General features: G+C 35.0%; 5 protein-coding genes across 5 annotated transcripts; 3 read left to right on the forward strand and 2 right to left on the reverse strand.

Moving 5' to 3' along the window:
• Positions 1-27: 27 nt before the first annotated feature.
• Positions 28-2,855, reverse strand: LOC113866384 (protein NUCLEAR FUSION DEFECTIVE 4-like). Its single transcript, XM_027501284.1, has 3 exons — positions 2,255-2,855; positions 1,352-2,175; positions 28-1,001 (listed from the first exon to the last, which is right to left on the reverse strand). Exons 1-3 carry the CDS (start codon positions 2,582-2,584, stop codon positions 524-526), a joined length of 1,632 nt encoding a protein of 543 aa, XP_027357085.1. The 5' UTR covers positions 2,585-2,855; the 3' UTR covers positions 28-523.
• Positions 2,856-4,575: 1,720 nt separating this feature from the next.
• LOC113866340 (protein EXORDIUM-like 1) lies at positions 4,576-5,466 on the reverse strand. Its single transcript, XM_027501219.1, has one exon. The coding sequence runs from the start codon at positions 5,464-5,466 to the stop codon at positions 4,576-4,578; it is 891 nt and encodes a 296-aa protein (XP_027357020.1).
• Positions 5,467-7,329: 1,863 nt separating this feature from the next.
• LOC113866390 (peptidyl-prolyl cis-trans isomerase CYP21-1) lies at positions 7,330-11,448 on the forward strand. Its single transcript, XM_027501292.1, has 7 exons — positions 7,330-7,633; positions 9,517-9,595; positions 9,734-9,781; positions 10,334-10,357; positions 10,439-10,621; positions 10,757-10,832; positions 11,047-11,448. The coding sequence occupies exons 1-7, from the start codon at positions 7,535-7,537 to the stop codon at positions 11,207-11,209; spliced, it is 672 nt and encodes a 223-aa protein (XP_027357093.1). The 5' UTR covers positions 7,330-7,534; the 3' UTR covers positions 11,210-11,448.
• A 1,786-nt stretch (positions 11,449-13,234) lies between these two features.
• LOC113866391 (actin-depolymerizing factor 5-like) lies at positions 13,235-14,233 on the forward strand. Its single transcript, XM_027501293.1, has 3 exons — positions 13,235-13,281; positions 13,383-13,642; positions 14,083-14,233. The coding sequence occupies exons 1-3, from the start codon at positions 13,261-13,263 to the stop codon at positions 14,231-14,233; spliced, it is 432 nt and encodes a 143-aa protein (XP_027357094.1). The 5' UTR covers positions 13,235-13,260.
• A 4,346-nt stretch (positions 14,234-18,579) lies between these two features.
• Positions 18,580-20,904, forward strand: LOC113866341 (subtilisin-like protease SBT1.6). Its single transcript, XM_027501220.1, has one exon. It carries the CDS (start codon positions 18,580-18,582, stop codon positions 20,902-20,904), a length of 2,325 nt encoding a protein of 774 aa, XP_027357021.1.
• The last annotated feature ends 5,263 nt before the right edge of the window (positions 20,905-26,167 follow it).

The raw sequence follows: 26,167 nt of genomic DNA on the forward strand, positions 1-26,167 counted from the left end.
CAAAACACCAAATCGTTTTCTGGGGACCATAAAAGTTTTGGAATTAGATTTTCTCACATCAACTCTCCCTGATACCTCTCCTCAAATCACATTATCATAGGGAAACAGATAGAAAGAAAAGTAAATAAATAATAATCGGTGATGAAATTTGAGTGAAGTCTTTGATTTGAAATACTTTTGAAACCTAAAACAGCATAACACCAATTCATCATAGAACAAACAAGTATTTCCATCTACCGAAAAAACTTGACATCATTTTTTTCTCTACAAATTGTAACTACAAGAATTCTCACTGCTTCTTGAAAACGTGCCATAAAAAATAACCCAATCTACAGCAGAGACAGTAGGCTGCTTAATGTTTCAAAGCACTCAAAATGGAAGTACAAACAAATTAACCCGCCACTATTACCCAAAAGAATGGTTAATCATCTGAAGCATACTAGTGGAAGAAATTAGGATGTCATTGAGCAAAACGGTCGTCCATCTAATGACTGATATACCCTCTTATATGTAGCATTCCGGGTCATGAAGTACTTGGTGTGACTGAGGCATTCTTGGAATTTTTGGTGATGGAAATTTTGTGATAAACCTTTATGGTTCTAATTGACAACAGAATATCTAAGAAGAAGCCAACAACGCAAGATGCAGTCATGATTATGAAAACTAGTCTGTAGCAATGAGCCCCAACACAAGTGTTGCCTCCTCCGGCGGTGGTAGTTGCCTCCATATCGTATAGTATGCCAGCAAGCAGACCAGAAAAGAGGAAAGAGCCAAGTGGAAGGTTAAGGATGAGAATGTTGTATATCAGACCATAATATTTGAGGCCAAATAGCTCAGAGGCTGTTGGGACAGTAATGGCCAACCTAACTCCATAGCATATTCCAACTACAGTAGACCCTATGTAAAGGGAACCAGGCATAGCCATGGCCAAGAGTATGTATCCCACCGCCATCAGAATTTGAGACGCTGCATTCCATAGAGGTCTAGGAGTTGCTGCTTTCCTGCAAAAAGGGGGGAAGTTGTAAAACTAACAATGCTAGTCAAATTTCATAACCAAACCAACGATTCAATCCTCCAACAATTTTGTCAACAATAAAATCCAACATTACAAAGTAAAGTCCAAATGCAAAAAAGAAGGAAATTTGTACTTGGGAGGGACTACACACTATAAATAGAAAGTCAATAACAAATGATATGCATCGATCGGAATCAGAAAGATATACAAAATGGCTACTCAAGTGACCCAAAAGACGGTTCAGATAGACTCAAGTTTAATTCCATTCGCCCGTGGTTGAAAAAAGAAACAATTCCATTCACACGTGAAAAGTAAAAAGGAGATAGAGTGACTTACTTGATGAAGTACTCCGAAACCGAACCCGAGATGATCCGACCGAAAAAGCCCCAAACACTGGTCAATGATACGAAGAGGGAAACGTCCGAGTAACCGAGGGCCAACCCGATTTGACCCATATTGTTCATAACGGCCAAACCGGTTCCAACCCCACACAGAAACGACACAAACAAAATCCAAAAATCCACCGTTTTCAGCGCCTCCCATATCGTGTGCTCCTCCCCCACCGCCGGTCCACGCCTCTCCATCACCGCCTCTTCCGCCTCTGTTTCACTTCCCTTCTGGTGCCCTCGAAGCAACGGTTCGTTCACCCGCCCTTCCACATCCAAGGCCGATTCCAACCGGTTCAACCTGCGGGCTTTGAAGTAAGAGTGGACCGGGATTCCCAACGGCGCCGCCAATAAAAGGAGCAAAACGACAGCGAACAACCGAGAAGCCAAAACGCCGGGGTTCGGGACGAAGCCGAAAGCCAAGAGGTAAACGGCGACGACGACGGCGACGGCATTGAAAAGGCTGAAGTACCTGGACTCCTCCTTGTCCTGGGCGACGGTGAAATTGGCGGGAGGAACCTCGCGAAGGAAAAAGATGCCGGCGAGGCAAACGGCGAACGGGACGAGAGACAGCATGAGGAGGAAGGAGGCAGGGTCGTCGGCGAAGAGAGCAGAGCACAGGTCGGTGAATATGGCGGTGCTCAACCCCACATAGCCTTTGAGAATGCCGGAAACTGGACCTCTGTTCCGGCGAAAGTTGCGGATGCAGGTGACTAAAACGGCGGTGTTCATCCATGTTGTGCTGTTACCCCCAAGACATAGAAATATGCACATCTGCGTGTGTTAACAGAAGATAAGTATGAGAATAGAATAGTGTGGTTTTGGGAATGAAAATGGAAACGAAATGGTGTACCTGCCAGTAGGGGAGGGGTTGGATTCTCTGGCTCACGACAAGCCACTGAACGCCGTATCCGATGAGGCCTTCGAGAGAGCCAATGAGGAGAATGGCCCAAGTGGGCAATCGATCTGAGGCCAGGCCTGCAAGAAGCCCAAAAGCCTTTCCAACGTCTTTTGCAACCGAGAGATTGTTTAGCTCAATTTGTGTTAGATGCATGAGTGATTTGAGTGCGTCCGAGTAATTCGAGAACGTGTAGTTGTTGCCGGAGATTGCCTGAATCCACACGGCCGCCACGAAGCCCATCCATTTACTGGCGGTGGAAATTTCAATCAACTCAGAACCCATTTTTATTTTCAATGATTGATTGATTGTCAGAGTCTCACTCGTATATTTCCATTCCACTCAATCCATTATTCCGTACTTATATCCCAGCACCCTGCGTTACTCTACTCACCCTATCCCTCTGCCCCAAGGCACCTGTAGGGATTTTCTTTTCTTTTATCTTCATCAAATAAATAAAAAGAGGCTTTTTCTGAGGAGCAGATATGACATTGAAACTTGAAAGCCACGTTCAATCAGACTAGCGGTTTATTGGTATTTTCCCTAAAGATCACCCCACAGGGAATTTTATGACGGTTAAAGGAATTTAAATCAGAATAATTTTTACGAAAAATCTTATAATTTAAAAGAGATCAATGAATGTCATAAAATAGATAATGAAATGAAATAAGACACAGAAAATAATATATAAATATTTATTTTGAGTATAATGTTACCCTCTAAATCATTTATTCTTCTTTTGTTTATCTTATTTATATATAAATTAATAATATACATAAAAAAAGACTTTCCTAATCATGATCATTGTTCCTTCATAATAAACTTGTAAATACTTTGCGAGTCATGAATCCCAATTAAGAATAAGAAACCAACGCAACGCACCGATAGAGCTGTACAGTGAGTGTACACCATCTCGCGATCGCAAATGTTACCATCAAACATAAACTCTGGTGGGGCCTTTCAAAAAGAACAAAAAAAAGGAACCATATAATTGTTGAACTAATTGAAGGAAGTACTTTTGATTAGAGGAAATATGAATTTTTATCAGGAGGGAAAAGGTTTTATTTTATTATAATGGATATCTAAAAGGGAATTAATAATCATAGCTGAAAGTCGTTTACGTATATACTAAGCTCCCTAGAAAGTGGCAACAACGATAACGAAGAAAGCTGGATTAATTTATTATCAACATCTTGGAGAAGTTAAATGTATAATTATTGATTATCATTCTGTCATTTGTGTTGTGTGTCTATTCAACTGAGAAGACCCTATCGCTTTTGTTTTCGACGAGATAAGATAAGATGTTGTGCATATACCCCCATCATCGTATCAGACTTGGTTTCAAAATTTTCTTTTTCACCAACCCAATTGCACTACCTATTCGATTTTATTTTTTTTTAAATGATTTATATATGATTAGGATTTATCGACAAAGCCTTGATCAATTATTTTTTTTGTATATTTACATGTTTTAAATTCTTATATTAGTTTTGTCAATTTTATTTTCCGTCGTATCTTTCAAAGTGGCTGCTTCTAAAAGGCACCATTGATTGGAACTACCATTCTATATGCTTGACGGATGAGCGCAACCGGTTTTAGACCAGCCGCGCGTCCAACAGAATTTCATCGGTGCTACTCAAATATATTAATTTTTATATATTTTTTATAATATTTATACTAACCAAACAGTTGCATATTCAATGTATAATACATTATTTCACTTATTTATATTAAAATATAATTTTGTATTATGTAATTAATTTTATTTGATCATAATTTAATTGATAATTTATTTTCTTATAGTCATGTAATTAACACAAAAATAGAGAATTAATTTGTATAAAATCTAGATACGAACCAGTTTAATAAGAATTAAGTTTTCTTTTATAAGTAAAAAATGAGTCCACCTTAAATATACGATCGAGCGTTTTAATTTCCGTATGTGGTAACGTCCACGCTCATGATAGCTTTGCAAGGAGGGATGCACGATACAGTCAATATAGCATTGGTGGTGCATTTGAAAAAACTATAAATATTTTTTTAATATTTTATAATAATTTAAAGAGAATATTTAATATATCTTGAAGTTTAACAACACGGATCATTAATATTTATTATTTTAATAAAAAATTATTACGTTTAATATTATCATATTTTAGTGGAGAGCACTCTAACATTTCGAGTTTTATTATTTCAAAGGGAGAAAATGAAACAAAAAAATTCAGGCATATATAAAACCCTGCAACGAAGTGAGGGAAATGTTGAAAAAATGAAGCCTACAATGGGGTCCAGCAAGATGAAGTTTTAGGGTCCCAAATAGCAGGGAGCAAAAACTTGGTACCCTGGTCGCCAACACTATTATAGGATCCACCACTTACGGGATCCACAGGTACAGTGGCAGTTGCAAGAACACCAGAGCACTTGCTCGTCGCTTCAACCAGTTGTTCACCGTGTCCATATGCGTAAAACCCATCACCAAATGGGTTGGTAATGGCACCTGCCAAACCACCGGCCAACAACCTCACCATGGTATCTGCTCCAATGTCCCCGCTTGGGGGTTTCAGTGGCACACCACTTGTCCCCGCGAATGGCCATGCACATTCAGGACACTCCTCTTCTGGGTCTCCCACAGCAACATATAGTTGATCATCTATGAGCCCGTGTTGGACGCATGATCCAGCGCACATATCTTGAACGGTGACGCCTTTTGAGGCTACGATGATAGCGAGTGCGTTTGGGTTTCCACCAGTGGCCTTGGGGATGAGTTGTTTGATGAAGTCTTTGATGACCACTTTGCCAAGAGAGTAATTTGGATCAGAGGCTTGGTTGATCACCTTTACTGAGATATTGGGGATGCCACGTGTTGGAACCTTGGCCATTGTTTGATAGCTCTCGACGATGTTCCACCATGATGAGACCTGAGGTCGGTCAGTGGCAGCAGTTTCATTTTGTTTTAGGGACCTGAGGAAGGAAAGAATAGCCTTTTTTTGTGCCCTTGGGATTGGACCGTACCATACGATGCCGACCGACAAGTGGCCGGTAAGAAGACGCCCTCCGTGATGTGTGAGGGCTGGTGTTGGTTCCGGTGCGGCGGAGATAACCGCTGGAAGCACTGGGAGCAAAGCGAGGCACAGAGAGAGAAGGCGACTTGCTTCAAAACACGCCATCTTCACTCTTCTCCCTCTTCTTTCGTTTTCCTGATCATTCTTCTTCCACTGGCTGTATTTATAGATGCTGCCTTCTCTTTTCCATCCATCTAAATTAAAAAAGCACCAAAAATAGACCAAACTTCCCGCAACCAACCGCTGGCTACTTTGCTTTTCTTTTTGACTGGGATAAATTTATGTTAGCCTTGGAATTCGTAGAACCACCAAAATAGGACCAAATAATCAAACACCACCTATTAATAGATATGTTAAACTAAAATTACAGTTCATAATTAAAATATGTATAAATTTATTGAACTTTTTAAAGTTTAGATTGTATTTTAATTTATTTTTTTTAAATAATTTTACCACACCGTACAATGAAAAATAAGTTTATTTAATGAGTTAGGTTAAGGTTTTTTAGAAGTCCATTTAGTAAAAAAAAAAAAAAACTAGATTTTGACCTATTTAGTTTTTTTAAAATTTCAATTAATGAATCTTATAATTAATCATGATGAGACATTATTTAATAAAAATAATATATCTTTTTCTCTTTAATGTAATGCTATCATATTACTTAATCATCATCGTCATAGGAAGATTAATTTCAAAACTTTGGTTTACCTCTCAAGATTTTTAATTAAAAACAAAACTTGTACTTTAAATTTGAATTGTAGGTAATTTTGATCTCTAAACCTTTATTCAATCTAATTAAATCCCTCTGCTTGTAAGGGGAAGTAAATTTAATTTCTTACTTAGTTTTCCCTTTATCTAGTGCCTTCAAATTCTCACCTTTTCTTAAAATTTGGATAAATCAATTTGATTAAATTAAATTATTTTTAACCTTCTTTTACTATAAAAAAAATGCCGCAAAATACCAAATTTCACCAAAACTAAAAACGTTATATTTTGCTTGTTTTTACTCTGTAATTTAAAAATATATAATTGAAGGAATTTTTTTCTTAATATATATATATATTAGTAATTAAAATTAAAATTAAAGTTATTTCAAAGAAATAGATTGGTTTTAGGTCTTAATAACTTACATGTTAAAAACTTATACTCAAGTTAAGGGGCTCCATTATTAACATTATGCCTAAGGAGTTTTCATTAAGAGATGTAGGAGTAAGGAGGGAAGATATTTTTTTCATCAGCTGGGCACTGTTAAATCTTTTACGAAATACTTAAAAATAACAATATCAACTAAATGAGTTTGGGCAAGGGAGTAGTAGAACGGGGTACGGGGCTTGTCTTCAATAACGGGGCCCAATCCAACAGCTGAAGAAAAATAGTTTATGTTGACCAATTTTTTTGAGTAATTTATTTTTGCTGACCACAAAATATTTAGTAAATTTTTTTTTGTTGCTAGACGAAATAATTAAATAAATAATACAAATATTTGGGCTCACTGAATTTCTTAGCTGTGATGAATCTGTCTACCGTGCATAAGTTATTTTGCTTCAAATTTTGAAAGATTAATTCACGTAAAAAATAGATAGATTAGAAGGTTAAATTCGTTTAAACTTAAACAACATTATAAATGTAAGCATAAACACTTGTTCCTGCTTCTTAATCTGCGTATGAAATATAACATGTAGGACACGCCACATGCCTTATATGATTAGGCTGTACGTTGGAGAATAAAATACACGTTAAGAAATATAATAAAATAAATTATCATATAATAACAATTATTTTAGTATAATGTCTTAACTAAAAAATATTAATATAAATTTTTTAAGGTTCATTATAAATAATTTAAATAATACATTTTAGTTAAAAATAAATATTTATTATAGTAAAAAAATTTAAAAATCTATTTGTAAATATTGAAAATTGATGTTTACAAAATCGAATAGAAAAAAACCATTACAATGATTTATTTGGTTCGCACGTTTATGCCCTTTGCAGACCTCTACTGCAACTTGAACCAGCTTCGACCTTCAACGACTGTGCACTGCTGCGATTTCATTTGTCCTTGGCCATTGAGCGCTTCCGAGAGAATTCCACTACGCTCTCGCCATGGAGGATCTCAAAGTTGCGATTTTTTGGTGATTGGATGTAACTCGATATAGTGGGTGGTGAAGCAATGGGTAGAGCGATCTCGTTTCTCGTTCAACCGCGATGCCTCCTCCTCTTCGTTGTTCTCTCAATTTTCTTGATTTTCGCATTATCTGGTTCCAAACGGGTATGCCTTTTTTATTTGTTCTATTTACAGTTTGCACTATGGATCTGATTCGGATAATTCTGCCGGTTTTCGAGCAAATTATTTTATCTGTCATTGAATCTAGTAACACAAGTTCAATGGGGCTTCCGTTTTAATTTAATTTCACTATTGAATGATTGGTTCCACTAGTTTTAGGTGAAATTCAACCTCTTTCTTTCTTTACTTTCACTTTCTGATACGATGCATATGCAGTCAGATTTTAACTTTTGCGTTGTAGTATTGCTCGCTGACTAATTTGATCTTGCCGAGGTAATTACCGTAACTCTTTTTAGCTTGGTCGGTATATACATCCTTATCCTCATGCACTGCAATATGGCAGCCTTGATACTACTGATAACGTTGTGGTCTGCCTTTGCATTGTAATCCATCCCTTTACTTGGCAATTTGTTTAACTACCTTGGGGAATGGTGATGATAATTTGATGATTTTCTGACGGCTGCTTGAATGATGATGGGGTTTGGGATACATAGGCGAGTTGAATCTTCAGATTGATAAGTATTGGGATTGCAGTTGCGTGCTGATTGTACAATGACTTCAATACCATTAAAATTAAACTTGGATAACATGGTTTAATGATTTGGAGTTTAGATAAATATTTATTACCAAGGACAACAACCCTTCTGAAGTGCCGAGTATTTACTATTATTTAATCTACCTGTGTGGGCAATGGATTCTTTAGGAATATATGGAGTATGGTCTTCCATCTGTCTATGCATCTTGGTTATGGATTTTATCAGTAATTCAAATATCTGGTTGTGTGGTAACATAGAAGTTGATGTTCATGTTAAGGAAGTTCTGAATTTGTTTTGCATAAATTTGTATTCAAGTCTGCCATTAAGAAGAGTAAAAAACAAGGAGTTTGATTTTTTGCAGCGTTCATTTTTCTAATTAAAAAAGATGAATTTTAGTATAAGTTGGAGTAGACTTTGTGTATTATTTTCGCTTAAAGCCGAAGGACTATTGTGCAAGGCAGCAACTGTTTGTTTCCCTATGTGAAACTCTGTTCCTCCACAGCAAATATTTTTCCATTGGGATAACGTGCCTCAAGTTGCATGTTTGTGCATTGGGGGACTGTAAACCCCTTTTCAGGAGTTAAACAAACAGGCCATTAAGCTTTTAGGAAAGTCGTTGGGAGATCTGTTAATTTATATGGTATTTCTGGCTATTTATATGGTATTTCAGCCTCTTTGATCAAACGGGAAAAGGTTCAGTACTTTCTTCTAATGGAAAAAGGTAAAATTTCAGCACAAGGTAGAGTGGATTTGTGCTTGTCCATCTTTCAAGTCCTAACAACTTGTTGAAGAAACATCAAACAATATAGTGAAGCCTTTCATAACCATTAACCTAAAAATTTTAGCTTTAAGGAGAGTAAGTTCTTGATGGATTGGAATTTCTAAATACAAAGGGAGTTCTTTCCTCCACCATATTATACGTCTGCAGTAATAGACTTAGCAATTTTGAGTAGTGGAGGCAATGAAAAAAGGGTTTGGAAAATTGAGGAGATAGTTTGACAAATGCTCACATGGGACAAATGTTAGCAATCTGATTGAAACTTTTATCTGTATTTGTAAAAATTAGTGGCGTCAAAATTACTCAATAATCTTCATGAAGGAAATTTTCATACAATGTTGGTGCAAAACTAGTAAACCAGTTATATAGTAATGAATAAAAGTAAAAGTTCAGTGGAGCCGCATACCCTATTAACCTTTTTTAATAACCTTTGTTCATCCCTTTATGTCTGTACGCTTGTACTAAGAGAACTGTCTGAGGCCTTCAAAATTTACACTCTTCTTTATTAGTTGTTGTGTTTTGTCAATAGTAAAATTTCTTCTTTTCTGATGTAGGTTGAGGAGAAAGTGGAAGAACAGCCTGAAATTACAAACAGAGTATTCTTGGATGTTGACATTGATGGACAACATTTAGGTTTGGAGCTATTTTTTTTAGATACTGTAACCAATTGCTCTCATTTGAACCAAATTGATTTACCAAGTATTTTGTGAGAAGGAGGATGTAGGCAGATAAAAGTAACAACTCATGTGTAATACTCTATAATTTCTGCAGGTAGGATTGTCATTGGATTATATGGCCAAGTTGTACCAAAAACTGTGGGTATGTCATTGATTTCCTAATGCAATTCTTTAGTCTATAGCTTAGTTGCTTTAAGATAACATATGTTTTTAGTCCTTGCAAATATGATTAAATTTGATTTTAATAATTCTTCAATTCTTTTTGTTGATTTTGGTCATAATAAATTTTAAAATTGTACCTATTACCACTTATTGATGATATGACATGTGTCTAAACTCGTCACATTGTGTGCAACCTTAAATGATTGTTTACGTCGCTTAATTAGATCTATATCAAATCACTACTAAGTGGTGACAGGGACAACTTTAAAAAAATTAATAAGTTATGAAGATCAAAACCAGCAAAACTTTTTGTAAGACTAAAAATAAATTTAATTATATATTTTACCAGGGCTAAATATATATTTAAGTATGAGCTACCCTTTAGGTATGGACTTCAGTCTTTTCAGTAAATTTAAAGTCAAATCTACTTCGTGAAGCTACCTCATTGGATATTATTTCATTTTACGCAAGTAGTGCTTAGACTATCCTTATGCATTGCAATTTTAATTGATTGAAAATCTTCTGTCCGCAGAGAATTTTAGAGCTTTGTGCACAGGTATTAAACTCTTCGTCTTGTTTTGTTAACTTAAACTCCATTTTGTTTACCTACTGATTATGGGTGTTACATATTGTGTAGGGGAGAAAGGAAAGAGTGCTAGTGGTGTAAAACTTCATTACAAAGGAACACCGTTTCATCGCATAATATCCGGTTTCGTGATTCAGGGTGGAGACATTGTTCATCGTGATGGAAAAGGATATGAATCAATTTATGGTGGAACCTTTCGTGATGAGAATTTCAGGATAAAACATTCACATGCTGGTCTGTGACAAATTTGGTTGGATGCAAGCATTTTACTTTTCTTTTTTCTTAAATAATCTTTTAACTTGACATTTTTCTTCATTTTTGAGTTGTATGTTTAAGTTGTTTCTTTGTAAATCTACTTCATTGTTGCAGGCGTTGTGTCTATGGTGAATTCCGGTCCTGATTCCAATGGCTCACAGTTTTTCATCACCACGGTGAAGGCCAGTTGGTAAGCTATTCCGCCATGCACACAAATTGTTGCGTCCAGACAAATCTTCTCAATCCTGTCAGTTCATCGTATAGGCTAAAACGGGGATCATTTGGCCAAATGTTATTTGTTAATGTTGCATGTAGAGAGTACATAATTTACAAGTTATATGATTTTCGTTGTGGCAGAGTCTCTTTATGATAAATTGATGTCAGTTGGCTTGCAAACGTTCCAGGTTAGATGGAGAACATGTTGTATTTGGCAAGGTTGTCCAAGGTATGGATACTGTTTTTGCAATTGAAGGGGGTGCTGGAACCTACAACGGGAAACCCAGAAAGAAGGTAGTGATTGCGGACTCGGGGGAGATACCCAAGAGCCAGTGGGATGAGGAAACATGACCTTTCTTGTTGCAATGATAACAAATTGTTCCACATGTTACAAATTTTGTTAAATTTCCTCTGTAAAATGTCTAGGAAATCTCACTAGTCAGTCCCCTCCCCCCATGACAATCCCGCACTTTTTTTACCCCTTTCATTATTTTTGTTAGCTTTGCTTATTGTATTTCACTACTTACATTAACCCAAACCTGTATTCTGTAGAGAAAGGGAAAGAAATTAAAGGAGCTAATGCGGTTTCCATTGAATCTTCGTTATATACTGCTGTTTTTGAAAATTCATTTTAATGTTACAAGTCATGGACAAGATGTATCCTTAAGTCCAAATGCCTTATAGACTGGCCCAGTCCATAGCTTCCCAGTTCCCATCCACTTTCGTATCTTCCCCCGATAGTTATCTCCAGTTTCCCTCTTACCAAGGACTTATTACATAGAAACCCTGGCATTTTCTTGTATTGATAAACCAAGCTTTAAGAAAACCTAGTACGAAATTGATTTTGAATTAGATTTAATATTTTGAATATATTGCCCGAGAAATTTCTATTATTTATACTAAAAAAATTAATGTCGTATATAATACCACGTATCATTTTTTATGTTTATAAACATATATCCCAAAAAACACAATTTAAATATAAAAAAGGTAATACCCAAAAATGTCTCTTCTAATGCTACAAGAAACGTTACTTTAGCCCTTAAATATCCACTAGTATATCTCAATATACTAGTTCTGTAGTTCATAGGGGTGACGTACATAAAGTGTATTATCTAGTTGGCTTTCTTACATAATTGTACGGAAAAATAGCAGATTTTGGGGCATGAAATCTAAAAATTGAAGAACTGAGACACCAGAGGACGTATAACAAGGCAAACAAACGATGGTTAACCTGACAATAAGGGAACCGATGACGATCACTGATGATCGGTGGGACGAGCATGAACTGAGGTGTACGGTGAAGCAGCCTTTTTCTCTTTTGTTTTCCTTTACCTCCTCTCCTCTGCTTTACTTTCACGCAAAGACTGTTGTCAGAAAAAGTTGAGGGTTGTGGGTGTGTGATCCCAGATGTTCCATGGTTTTTGTCTCCATTGTCCTGAGCTAATACTGTCTATGTAGCTATTTGTCATAAACATGAATGATGTATTTTATTTATTTAATGCCCATATTGTTTAATGCTGTTTCTGTGTTTGCTGTTTACTTTCTTTTCTCTTTTACAGTGAGCAATTCTTTTTCCAAAAGATAAATAAATAAAAATTATAATAAACACATGAATATTTTTACTCTACATGTCTTTGTGCATTCCGCAAGATTACAAGTTACGCAGTGGAGACATCACCCATTGTGAGATGAATATATTTTTGGGAGACACTGATGCAAAATACTTCTTTCACATAAATTATATTGACTTAAATTACCGTCATGATTCGTGTAATAGATTTATGTCATTTCATCGTCAATGATATACAAATCATTTTCAACCTCTTTTTTATTTATCTAATTTAATGCTCGTGCAATCATAAGTTGGTACTACGTAGCAAATCTCGTCAACAAAATCCATAATAATAATCGCGTACGTTCAACTTGGTGTATTATGGACGTACAACGGTTTGGATTGAAGTTAAATTTTATTTATTCAAACGTAAATATTATAAATTATAATTTTTATATTCAAATTTTTAATCAGGTATGCAGTTGTAATCATTTATCGGAAGATTATTTCCAAAAATTAAATAAAATATTTTAGTTAAATTTTATTCTCAGAGACTTATATATATATATATTAGTTCTCTTTAAAAAAAAGAGTAAAACTTTAAATTATAAATAACAAATATCGTGTGCCACACTTGTTAAAAAAATCCAATATAATTTAGTCTGTAATAACTTGAAAGGAAAAAATTGGAGAAAGTAAACAATGTTAAAAAAGTGGAAATGTAGGACAAGAGTGTAAATAGGAGATAACACGAATGGCATTTGAGGAGCTTAACTTTATATATAGAGGGAGGGGTTGCTCTCACACCACCCGACCAACCATTTTTACATTTACAGCTTCAGAAACAATGGCGATGGCTTTCAAGATGGTAATGCTACTTTCCTCTGTTTAATTTGTATTTTGATTTGTGCTGTCTGTTATACTTAGATACATATATAGATTATGTATGTGTTGTTGATTAATTAACAGGCTACCACTGGAATGTGGGTAACGGATGAGTGCAAGAACTCGTTCATGGATATGAAGTGGAAGAAGGTGCACAGATACATAGTGTTCAAGATCGACGAAGGATCCAGGCTCGTCACTGTCGATAAACTCGGTGGCCCCACCGAAAACTATCATGATCTCACCGCCTCCTTGCCCACCGATGATTGCCGATATGCTGTCTTTGACTTCGACTTCGTCACCGTTGATAACTGCCGCAAGAGCAAGATCTTCTTCATCGCATGGTCCCTCACCGCACTCTATAATTCCCCCAGCTAACTTACTTCATCTATTAATTACTATATATATTTACTCTTTCATCGCCTTTTTATAATTACCATTGTTGGGAATTCATATACATAAACAGTTTAAGTAAATATTTAACTTTTGTTATATCAAGGAGTTTATAAAAATTGGCTTTTTCTTATTATATTTTAGAAGCTCTTCCGACCATTATCTGATTTGGGGTTTTGCATAGAAACAAAAATAGCCTATCGAGTGTCCTGTGTCCCTATGTTAATTATGAGTTTCGTCTATTACAGTTGTAGCAATAATGTTGCATATAATGGCAAGGGAAAATGGGTGGAATTATAATATTATATGATGATTTTCCGGGGGGGACCCTGGTGGGGAATTGATTTGATAATTTAATGATTTAGGGAGTAAATGGATTGAATGATCACAGGTCTCCTACGGCATCAAGGATTAGAGCAAAGATGCTATACGCAACTTCCAAGGATGGGCTGCGAAGAGCGTTGGATGGAATCCACTATGAACTTCAGGCCACCGAACCAACCGAGATGGGTTTCGATGTAATTAGAGACATAGCCAAATAGGTACATTCAAATACAAGTCCCGAGTTAATCCTTTTATCTTCAAATGTTTGTTCTCTGTTGAGTCTTAATTCAGCTATATACCCCCCATGGCATGTGCTTTCCTTAATTAATTTCCTCTCGTTTTGTATAATATATCTTTATTATGTAGGTTTTTGGCTGGTATATTCAATGTGATATACGTAAGTGGGGTTTCCGATCTTAAATGATAATGATAAATTCTATTTAATGTGGTTAGATTTAATCATACTTTGTTTGGCATGATGTTTATCTACGACGGTTTAATTATCATTGAATTTAGACTTAAGTGGCACTATCATGCACTGTTTAGAGACCAGTGACACACAAAAGCACTAGCTGATGCTTCTTCTTATTAATAAATACAAATTATTAAAAATACAGTAAAATTATATTAAAAAGTATAAGAGAGAGGTTAATAATTTATTTTAAAATATTTTAATTCTTTAATTATTTTTTTGAGATTATTTATTTTTATTGCTTACCTCGTGGTAATTTTGATATAAAAATTAAATATGTTTGAAAGTTAAAAAAACGAATCTTACCCATTTTGAAGGCAAAAAGCAAAAAGCAACGACATTGATATAAAGTTTAAATATTTTTGTCTTAATTAAAAGGAAGTGATCTTTACATGCCAACGAATAAGTGAATGTAACTAATATAAAATGACCTTAGGATGAGAACATAAAATCAATTAGTTGACACATGCAAACTCTAATTTTTCCAAATTTTGATTATCAAATCTGGATTTGCACACTGTTTTGAGAATTGAGATGTTTTCATTCTCGAAAATCAATGACTAGATCATTTAAATAGGTCATTAATGACACACTAAGTATGAAATCTAATTTTAGTATTATTATTTTACTAAAATAAATATTAACTTCAATGTTAAAGTATATCTTCATTCTTCATTTGAACCAATTAAACTTTTACAACCGTGGTTATTCTTATTGTGTCGCTTCGTCAAGGTTTAGACTCAACGCCTTTTTTATGGGATAGAATTAATTACGCTCGTTATTATTTTTGAATCGCTTTTACCCAATAAATTGAAACGAGAGACTAAAATAATCCTTTTAAGATTGTTCATGTAACATGATTTATTATATGTTAAGCGATAAAATTAAACGACTTTTTCCCCTTTTTTTGGCCTTATTTTTTACTTCTAAAACAATTAGTCTTTGTTTCTGGAATTGTATGTATGGAATTCACTAACACGTACTCTATCAAGTTAACGAGTGAAAGCCCAAAAAATGTCCCTAGTAATAGAATTTGAAAGTAGGAACAAAAAGGGAATGCAAAAACGTATGAGAAACTTAGGAAGGAGACATATTATGAAGGGCCTCTGTAAAAGTAACATTTTGGACATGCAAACCGCAAACGGCACACTTAGACGTCAGAGCTGTGTATAGTTGGATTGGTCCATATGTGATCTAATGTATCTCTTAATCTTCATGGTGAAGCCTTGAACGTCTTATTTATGAGAATCCCATACATATTTTATAATAATTAGATCAGCTGTGGTCTATAAAAAGGTATTTTGCTTTTCATTCAACAAAATTTATAAATGGATTAAAATATATTCTAAAGAATAAAATAAGAGATACATTGTCTTTCTCACTTGCTCTAGCAATAGTGCGCGGGGATAAGAGTTTTAATACTCGACTCTACACAAAATTTAGACTGATTTTTTAATTTATTTTTTCAAAAACTAAAAAGAAAATCACTATCATTCCACCTGTATGGTAATTAAAATGCGTTAAATGTATTTTTAGCCATTATTTTTGTAATTGAGTTACGAAAATTAATGGCTATCTCTTTTCTCTATAGTTGATGAAAAACTAAAAGATTCAAGCTTTATATTTTAAAATATGACACATTTCATTTTTCTCTATCTCTTCAAACACACACGTATTGCTTTTGTCAAGTAACATACAAATTTTTTTCCTTCCAAATACCTCTCTATTTAAATATTAAATAATAGTTTTAAATTATTAAATTATATGTATTTCTTGTATTAACATGAGGCCTTTTTTCATTTAAATCAAAGGTTTAGTTTATTAAAAAAATTATCTTGATTACTACAATTTATTTTGTAATTTTAGTATTTTATTTTCATTTATCCAATATGTACTTAAAAGCATTTTTAACTTATAATGTCACAACCAAGAACTAGGAGAATCTGGCACAGAATTTTTATTTTTATTTTTAAAATTGAAAGTACATATATGTATTATATATTTTGATTGGTTAGGAACACGTAAATAAATAAATAAATAAAAAGGCGCAAAACCTGACGTGAAGTCAACAAAATGTCTGGTAATCAAAGGGACAAAAACGATAGAGTTTAGTCCATAAGCACCTAAAATCAAACTTTTTCTGAGACCTTAATTTTATAATCTTTTGCTTTGATAAAAGAAGTATTATAATTATAAGGTGGGACCAAACAAAATAATGAATTATGATCGACGATGATGCAATAATAATAATATAAAAATAAAGCAACTAATTATGTACAAAATGTTAAGAAAAGTTTGTTTTTCTTAAAAAAAAAAAAACTGTAAAAGTAAGACATAATTTTTAATAGTTATTTAATTTATTCCAATAAATTTTGCAATTAAACTTTGTGATTGTGAGTAGGTTATCATTTCATTTGTTAAATATACATATTTAATTAAATTTTTATAAAAATAATATTTTAAAATAATTGCATCTCTGGTTTGCTGCATTTATGATTGAGATAGTTCGTTGACTAACGGCGTGGCAAAGTGATACCCTCCAACTACTGACAATGTAAGCTTTCCAGCGATTAACAGAACAAAATTGAACGATGATGTCATCATTCAACAACAGGCACGAATTCACGTGGGACCCCCCACTCCCAATCACAAGCCTGCTTTTCTCCGCCATCAGCGTAGGCGTCTAATCTGCACCGTTCATCTCCCCCACATCATCTTTTCCTTTTTTTTCGCCTTTAAATATTTCTCTTATTATTTTCATAAGAATCATTTATATGGTATTATATTTATTTTTAATAAAAGTTTATTATATACATATTATTGTTCATTTTGAAACATGTTAAATAATTATCAGAAAAATAAATGTTAGTACGAATATATATAACCTTATATTGTAAGTATGATATATCGTATTAATTAATGCCATAATTAAATCGATGGTCTGTATCAAATATTTGTAGTGAAAAATTACATATTTCTATGATGGATCATACTGTTAATATAAAAATGATATTAATATTTCAATTTTTGTTAGATATGATTTTTTAGTATTTCTTTTGTAAAAGAATTAGCGTTCTCATATATTTTCGTGGCGGGGAAAAAGAGTGGAAATACTTGATTAGAGCTTTAGAGCTAGCTTATTTGACAAAGTAGATAAGAGTGGAAAATTACGTGGCGAACTTTGTTCTAGTATTTCGATAAAACCTTAGTAGGTGAGGCTACAAGTTGGCATGCATGGAAACAAAGTGCGTCAAGTACATGGGACAGTGAGAGGATAACTCATACCCTATTCATGATATGGGATTTCATTGCATGTCTCTACAATATTGCGCGTTGGCTTTTACTCCACAATATTAGTTTATAAACAATCACAGCCCGTTTTAGTTAAAACAAAGACGTTTTTCACGTATTATATTGATATTGGCTCATAGAAGTAATATGTAAGAAAAAACAAGACTAACTTAGTCATAATAAAGTGTTTTACTGATAACAAACGTGTAATTAAAATAAGTAAGTTGTCACCATGTAGTGCCAAGCAAAGAAAGTGCCCACTGACATCGATTCTGTGAAATTCGAAGCACCTTTCGTCAACTTTGCTATCCCAAATATCCCATCCCCTCTCAGATTCTGTTCACTCATTTAATTTTAATCCCAAATCTAATACATCATTACAGTTAAATAAAGAGTAACATAACAGAGTTAATGAAAGGCAAAGGGAAAGAACTTGGAGTCTCATGCCCTCAGCGGACAATGACATCGCTTTCATTCATTAGAGAAAAAGAATGGGGGCCAAGATCATGGACTGTACCCGTCTTTTTAGGTCTCATGGATGGGCATAAGGAGCTGTCGCATCCAACAACGAGGACAAATGAACACACAAACATAATACACTATTAACCAAAATTAATAAACTTAATCTACTTATTAAACTAGAGCTATATTTTGTCTACACTTGAAAAGAAGCCTCGGCTTGCCCTATCTCCGCGCGTGTATGCATCATATGTTTCTAATTCATATAAATAATACATCACTCTCTACTCTCACTCACACCACCACTACACTCACAACTCTTCTGCTGCTACTGCTACTGCAATGGCTAAAATCATGGTGAATGCCACTCCTCCTCCCGCACTACCTTCCTGCATCTTCTTATTCATTATCTTTAGTTTGCTATCGCAAATCTTAGCGCAGGATCAAGTTTCCAAAACATTCATTTTCAGAATTGATTCCGAATCAAAGCCCTCTATTTTCCCAACCCATTATCATTGGTACACCGCCGAGTTCGCCGAGCCAACTCGCATCCTCCATCTGTACGACACCGTTTTCCACGGCTTCTCCGCGGTGTTAACACCACAACAAGTTGCATCCCTTGGCCAGCACCCCTCCGTGCTCGCGGTCTTCGAGGACCGTCGCCGGGTACTACACACCACTCGCTCCCCGCAGTTTCTTGGCTTGAGAAACCAGCGTGGCCTGTGGTCCGAATCCGATTACGGCTCCGACGTGATCATCGGAATCTTCGACACCGGAATTTGGCCGGAGCGGCGGAGCTTCAGCGATTCGAATTTAGGCCCCATTCCCAGACGCTGGAAAGGGGTGTGCGAGACGGGTGTGAAATTCTCACATAAAAATTGTAACAGGAAGCTGATTGGCGCGAGATTCTTCTCCAAAGGTCACGAGGCAAGTGGCGCATCCATCAACGACACCGTCGAGTTCCACTCTCCTCGAGATGCCGACGGCCACGGAACCCACACGGCGTCCACTGCCGCGGGTCGCTACGTTTTTGAAGCCAGCATGGAGGGCTACGCTTCTGGAATCGCGAAGGGTGTGGCTCCGAAAGCGCGACTGGCCATGTACAAGGTGTGCTGGAAGAACTCCGGTTGCTTCGATTCCGATATCCTCGCGGCATTCGACGCCTCCGTATCCGACGGTGTCGACGTCATTTCGATGTCAATTGGCGGCGGAGACGGCATCGCTTCCCCTTACTACCTGGACCCTATTGCGATCGGGTCTTACGGTGCAGTTTCAAGAGGAATTTTTGTGTCTAGTTCGGGTGGAAATGACGGGCCCAGTGGAATGTCGGTGACTAACCTCTCTCCATGGTTGACGACGGTGGGAGCGGGCACTATCGATCGTGATTTCCCGGCGGAGGTGATACTGGGCGACGGGCGTAGACTCTCCGGCGTGTCTCTTTACTCGGGAGCGCCGTTGAAGGAGAAAATGTATGAACTAATCTACCCTGGAAAATCTGGTGCTATTACGGATTCGCTGTGCATGGAGAATGCATTGGACCCAAACATGGTGAAGGGGAAGATAGTGGTTTGCGATCGAGGAAGTAGCCCTAGAGTTGCCAAGGGGCTGGTGGTGAAGAAAGCCGGTGGAGTGGGAATGATTCTGGCGAACGGCATTTCCAACGGCGAAGGTCTAATCGGCGACGCTCATCTTCTCCCCACTTGTGCTCTCGGTGCTGACGAGGGGGATGCCATCAAAGCATACATCTCTTCCTCTTCGAATCCAACAGCCACAATTGATTTCAAAGGCACTGTAATTGGAATTAAACCAGCACCAGTTGTGGCTTCTTTTTCGTCCAGGGGACCCAACGGGTTGAACCCGGAGATACTCAAACCGGATTTGATTGCTCCGGGAGTCAACATTCTGGCGGCTTGGACGGACGCGGTTGGTCCTTCGGGTTTGGATTCGGACCCTCGAAGAACCGAATTCAACATTTTGTCGGGTACCTCAATGGCTTGTCCTCACGTGAGTGGAGCAGCGGCATTGTTGAAATCTGCGCATCCTGATTGGAGCCCAGCGGCTATAAGATCGGCGATGATGACGACAGCGACGATCGTTGACAACACGAACCGCCTCATGACCGACGAAGCCACCGGCAATGGTTCCACGCCCTATGACTTTGGCGCTGGACATCTCAACCTGGGTCGTGCCATGGACCCTGGTTTGGTTTACGACATGACCAGTGATGATTACGTTACCTTCCTTTGCGGTATCGGTTATGGGCCCAACTTGATTCAGGTGATTACGCGTTCGCCGCCCAACTGTCCCCCGAGGAAGCCATTGCTGGAGAATCTGAATTACCCGTCGTTTGTTGTTCTGTTCCCGGTGTCGTCCAGAGGTTTGGCGAGGAAGACGTTCATGAGGACGGTGACGAACGTGGGCCCGAGAAATTCTGTTTATAGAGTGAGAGTGGAGTCGCAGTTGCAGGGGGTGACGGTGACAGTTAGGCCGTCACGACTTGTGTTTTCGGAGGCAGTGAAAAAGCGGAGGTTCGTGGTGACGGTGACGGCGGACACCCGGAATCTGGTGTTGGGTGAGTCCGGGGCGGCGTTCGGGTCGCTTTCTTGGACGGATGGGAAGCACATGGTTCGTAGCCCCATAGTGGTTACTCAAACCCAACCACTATAAACGAAAACTAAACTTTCGGTCACTCACTTGTGATCGATGTGACTCTCAGTCAATGGACAAAGATGCTTTATATCTTTCTTATTTGTTTTTGTTTTTGTTTTTGTTTTTGTTTAGGTTTTAGGCAGTGGTGTGACTTGAATGTTCAAAGTGGAAGTTGTGAGTTGGTGCATGACCTGTTTAACGATGTAGATCATGCGAGATTTCTTTTTTAATTTCTTGTGAGTTTAAGTTAACTTCGTATTATAATCCTTTAGAAGTCTATTTGTACTCCATGTAACGAACTTAATATTAGTCACTTGTCTATTTATATAGTGGATATAGATTTGTCAACTTCGAGCTGGAAATCATAATGAATTTTTTTAAACCTTTGCAACTGTTTAATATTAGTCTGCGACAGTTTTCTATTTTTGTCAAGAGTTTGTAGGATGGTTGAAATGGAAAAGAAGGGAAGGATTGAGAACATGGATGTGCTTGTGATTCTATGATGAAAGGCAACCTTCCATTGGCCCCTGTCGGAAGCAAAAGTGGTCAACATGGAACCTACAAAGTAATTGATATGATCCATAGCCATGAGGGACCGAAGGAAAACCATGTGGATCTCCTCAGCAGCTGTAAGAAGAACCTCCGTTATTGTCTCAATATAAAGGAATGAAACGAATTTTGTAGCACCTTCATTCCACTATAAAAGAAAATAAAGCTTTTTGCAAACGTATGTGGAGAGAATTACTGGTGGGAGTGGTCCCCAATAATTTTGTTAGCTAATGCAAGTTTTTTTGTCATTGGAAAATTTAAACCCTACTCATCTTGCATATAACCTACTGGCTCTCACCACTTAAGCTATAATGTATGGTTTGTTAATACAAGTTAAACCAGGTAGAAGACAGAATGAGCGAAAGAATGACAACATACTCATAGTGGGCTGGCAGGGAACAATTTAGACATCTAGTATGAGAGGGTGATGTAGAATGGGCTGAAAAATGAAATGGATTAGTGTGCTGCATATGGCTAGCTTTGAGTATTAGGCCTAAAAACAAATGGAGTAAGAAAGCAAGTTGCAATTCTCATACTATCACAGAGGCATGTGAATCAGATAGGTGTCCTCTGCAGATTTGGCCCACAGCCACAGGAGAGTTTGTGTTTCTATTGTATATGATATGTGGCATAGCCCCGATTGTAGCCTTTGGGCTTTGGCCTTCTACCGTTTTATATTTCAATCTCTTTGTCACAAAAATACAATAGAAAGAGAGAGAGAGGCTTGTTTTACCACAATGACGCACTGTCAAAATTATTTGTCAAAATCATAATTTAAATAAATTAATCCAACTGTAAAGTAAATATGTACAGTCAAAATAAAAGGGTGAATTTAATGTGTTATTCAAAGATATGTTGCATGTGTCATTTTTCTTTTTACTCCAGTTTTTTTTTATTTGTCACGATTTTAAAAAATATTTTTTTTATTTATCGAGAGTTTAAATAAGTATATTTTTTTATAGAGCTGTCAATATAGCTTTAAGTTCAGAACCTACCTTACACAACTTACTATAAGCTCTAATTTTTTTTAAGCCCCATATGTAGTGCGTTTATTTACCGCCTCAATATACAATAAAAAGCTGGATTAACTCATTTTTTAAATAGTAATTAATAAATATTGTATTATATTTTTAGCAAAAAACATAATATGTTTGTTTATTATTTTTATTAAATTATTTTATTTAAATTCATTAAAATTTATATTTTAAATATAAAAATTATTTAATTATTTTATCAAATTAAGATGAGTCAAAATTTTAATTTATAAATATTTATTTTTATTAAGTTTACAAGTTACTTTTTTACATTAATAAATTTTGCAATGTTAAGTATTATATATCTATGATTTTTATGATAAAAGTGTTGTATTTTTTTTTTTACCATATTAAATTTTTTTTAAATAAATAATTTTAAGCATTTACAAAATAGATGACTTAACAAATTTAGTTAACTTGTTTTCTTCTTTGTCAGTTTTGTATTTTTATTGTAATTTTAAAAATATTTATTAAATATATAATGTATATAAAAATAAATAAATATACATATTTTTTAGAGAGTAATTAATAAATTTTGTACTAATTTTTTAGTAAAATACACATGTTTTGTTTATTATTTTTATTATATATTTATTTAAAATTAATTAAAAATATATTTTAAATATAAAAAAATGTATTTTAAAAAATAAAAAATTCTATCAATTCAAAGTCAATTTAAATTTTACAATATTAAATATCACGTGTCTACAAATTTAATGATTATAATGTTGTATTTATTTTTTTAACACATTAAATTTTATTTAAATAAACTATTTCGAACGTTTTGATATATATGACCTAATAAATTTAACTAATATTACTTTTTATTATCATTTTTATGTCTCTTTGTGACTTTAAAAATATTTATTAAATATGTGATGTTTCTAAAATAATTTTATAAAAATAAATAAATAATAATAATAACATAAAAATATTTAAACTTAAACAATTTTAGAGTTAATATTCAAATAAAATTATAAAATAACATGTTAAGAAATTATTTATAAAATTATATGAATGAAAAATATTACTATACTTTAATAATTATTAATAATACATATAAAAATTAGATAAATATGTAAGTTAATTTATAATAAATTATTATATTTTATTTAATATCATTTAATAATAATGATTTATTCTAAATATTTGATATTATACAAATTTAATTATTTTTATCTATTTTTAAGTAATTATATTTATTTATAAGTTTATAATGAAAAATATTTTATAAAATAAATATTTTTAATAAATTATAATAATTTTTTTTGAAAAGTAGTTATTTCATGTGTCAGCTTTAATCTATTTAATTTTATGAACTTTTTAATTTTATAGATTTTTCACATTATGAACTTTTTGAATTTGTGGACTTTTTGACTCTAACTCACATAAGTTTTAACTAAATTAGTTAGATCGACTCATTTGATATTTCTATTTTTTTTTATTATACCCTTACTTTTTACATATTAATAAATACAAATATTTTATTAATTAAAAAATGTAAAATTAAAAATGAAATAATTTTTTATAGAAATTTAAGACATTAAATATTATTTAAAACTGTGTAAAATAACTGATAGATAAAAAAAATGGAGAGTGTAGTATTAGAAAGAGTATTTTAGGTTTTATTATTACAACATGTCAATTGTAATTCATGAATATATAAAAATCTGTTTAAACTCTCTTCTTTCGTCTTCCCTCCGCTGTATCGAAAATCACGTACCCATCCAAAAAATAAGTTCACAGGTTGGTTGATTGATTGTGAGGATGGTGGAGAGTGTGGTAGGAAGAGGATTCAAGAGTAATAGTGATGCCATCATTCCAACTTTGTCCAGCTTAGTGACTCACTGATATCATCAACTTGGAATTTTTGCACATGAAACATCCTTTTCTTTACAAACCACACCATTCAACACGGAATTGACAAAATTAACGGAGCTCTATGGCAATTAAATGGGAAAGTTGTTAGTTCGTCTCTAGAGTAGTTAATGTTTTGCCAATATGCCCCGAAACCCACATCACATCAATATCTAATAGCGACGGTAATGATGTCAAAATGGATTGATTGTGCTAGTTGGTGGAAGGCCTACGACTATATTTTAAATTTGTCAAACTCAACCGTGGCCTTGTGCTTGTGGACAAGTTGTTATTTGTTAGGTCTTGACTTATCTTGCTTCCAAAGTTCAATGCTTGTGGCAAGCCTGAGGGAATGGTGATACACCTTGTAAAGTGAAATCATGCATTGTCTCTCTATACTCTCATCTCATCCTTTATTTTTTTATTATTATATTTTCTGAAAGATTCAGCTCATGCCTGTGTGTTGTGTATGGGACCGATTTCAGAGCTTCGTGAAAGTGAAGAAACTGAAAAAACAAATCCAATAATTGTAGCTTACCGTTTAAAATGTCATTATCACATTTAAGATCATCGTTGGTATGTCTCGGAACTTTAAGTTTAATTGTAGGATAAAGGGCCCAACACCATGTGATGCTAATGTCATGTCTAAAAAGATCATTCACCAAACTTCCGATTATCAATTGTGGCCAATATTATATTGGGAAGATTTCAGAAATTTTAAAATCATGGGACTTTTCTAAATGAATGGATGTTCGGTAAAATGTTCGCTGGAAAATTCATCCTCGTTACTTTTGTATCATGCAATGGAGTTATCATTCTCTAAAAAGCATTAGCAGAACTACCCAAAAGCATGGAATAGCTTCCAATTACAAAAGTACACTCAAAGCAACCCTTGGATTTAATCCAAGACCACTAAATTAAAAGGGAAGTGCCCTAAGGTCTGTTCTAGAAGGAATTGAAGTTACTAGCTTTAATTTTTTTCCCCCCTATAATATTTCTTCTATCATATTATATGCCTCCCGGTTACAATGGTTGTTCTCTTCTTGTCATTCATAATGACTAGACAAGACTATGGAGAATGTGAAGTGGTTTGTCATGGAACAAAAGTTTCCTTCATTTGTTCATATGGGCTTAATACAATCCAATTATTGGCACGCACTTGAATGTATGAAGATGTTGTTGAAGAGCTTGAACATAGAGGACAATAATTTGTAATGGCCAACTCACAATGTAACACGTGCTTTCGGTACTTGCTTTCCCTGCGTGTCAACTAATTAACACAAACAGCGCTGCCTGCCAACCAAAATAATAATAAAAATAATGTCTTCCAATGAAGTTGTCTTAATTAGTTTCGTAATCCCATTGAAGTCTCCATTAAGGATGTTTGGTAAAACATATGGACAGCAAATTCAAGTCATGCATGTCACAGAATGGAATTGTAAATTAATCGCCTTATCCATTATACCCAAATATGTGTCTGCTCTCAGCTTCACCCACGCAATCATCTCATGCATGTTTTAATTTTATAAAACTGCCAATTCATTTCTTACCTCGATTACTTTTTGTCCCCCCAATTAACAAAAAGAAGAGTGTTTTGGGATCACAAGACACGATGTATCATTGATATAACTCAAATCTGGCCTAAATGACCAAACCAATCAGCAAAGCAGTTAAACAAACGTGTATAAGAATTTTAAAATTCAAAAGTACCTTTTTCCATTGGTTTTTGGCAGGGGACCACTCTACTTCAATAACTCCACCACCCGTATCTGATCTAATAACATAAAATAGGTTGAGTTAACGATAATGTTGGCAATATATGCTGGTTGGCAGATACGGGT

Source organism: Abrus precatorius, unplaced genomic scaffold (assembly GCF_003935025.1).
Source record: "Abrus precatorius isolate BTA unplaced genomic scaffold, Abrus_2018 Scaffold4, whole genome shotgun sequence".
Taxonomy (NCBI): Eukaryota; Viridiplantae; Streptophyta; class Magnoliopsida; order Fabales; family Fabaceae; genus Abrus; species Abrus precatorius.

What these genes read in the sequence shown, in the direction of transcription:
- LOC113866390 (XM_027501292.1), top strand. Translation starts at nt 7,535, where the DNA reads ATGGGTAGAGCGATCTCGTTTCTCGTTCAACCGCGATGCCTCCTCCTC. An exon ending in CATTATCTGGTTCCAAACGG is followed by an intron (nt 7,634 to 9,516) that starts GTATGCCTTTTT and finishes TTTCTGATGTAG; the next exon opens with GTTGAGGAGAAAGTGGAAGA. An exon ending in TTTTAGAGCTTTGTGCACAG is followed by an intron (nt 10,358 to 10,438) that starts GTATTAAACTCT and finishes CATATTGTGTAG; the next exon opens with GGGAGAAAGGAAAGAGTGCT.
- LOC113866340 (XM_027501219.1), bottom strand. Translation starts at nt 5,466, where the DNA reads ATGGCGTGTTTTGAAGCAAGTCGCCTTCTCTCTCTGTGCCTCGCTTTG.
- LOC113866341 (XM_027501220.1), top strand. Translation starts at nt 18,580, where the DNA reads ATGGCTAAAATCATGGTGAATGCCACTCCTCCTCCCGCACTACCTTCC.
- LOC113866391 (XM_027501293.1), top strand. Translation starts at nt 13,261, where the DNA reads ATGGCGATGGCTTTCAAGATG. An exon ending in TGGCGATGGCTTTCAAGATG is followed by an intron (nt 13,282 to 13,382) that starts GTAATGCTACTT and finishes ATTAATTAACAG; the next exon opens with GCTACCACTGGAATGTGGGT. An exon ending in AAGATCTTCTTCATCGCATG is followed by an intron (nt 13,643 to 14,082) that starts GTCCCTCACCGC and finishes GAATGATCACAG; the next exon opens with GTCTCCTACGGCATCAAGGA.
- LOC113866384 (XM_027501284.1), bottom strand. Translation starts at nt 2,584, where the DNA reads ATGGGTTCTGAGTTGATTGAAATTTCCACCGCCAGTAAATGGATGGGC. An exon ending in AACCCCTCCCCTACTGGCAG is followed by an intron (nt 2,176 to 2,254) that starts GTACACCATTTC and finishes TAACACACGCAG; the next exon opens with ATGTGCATATTTCTATGTCT. An exon ending in GTTTCGGAGTACTTCATCAA is followed by an intron (nt 1,002 to 1,351) that starts GTAAGTCACTCT and finishes CCCTTTTTGCAG; the next exon opens with GAAAGCAGCAACTCCTAGAC.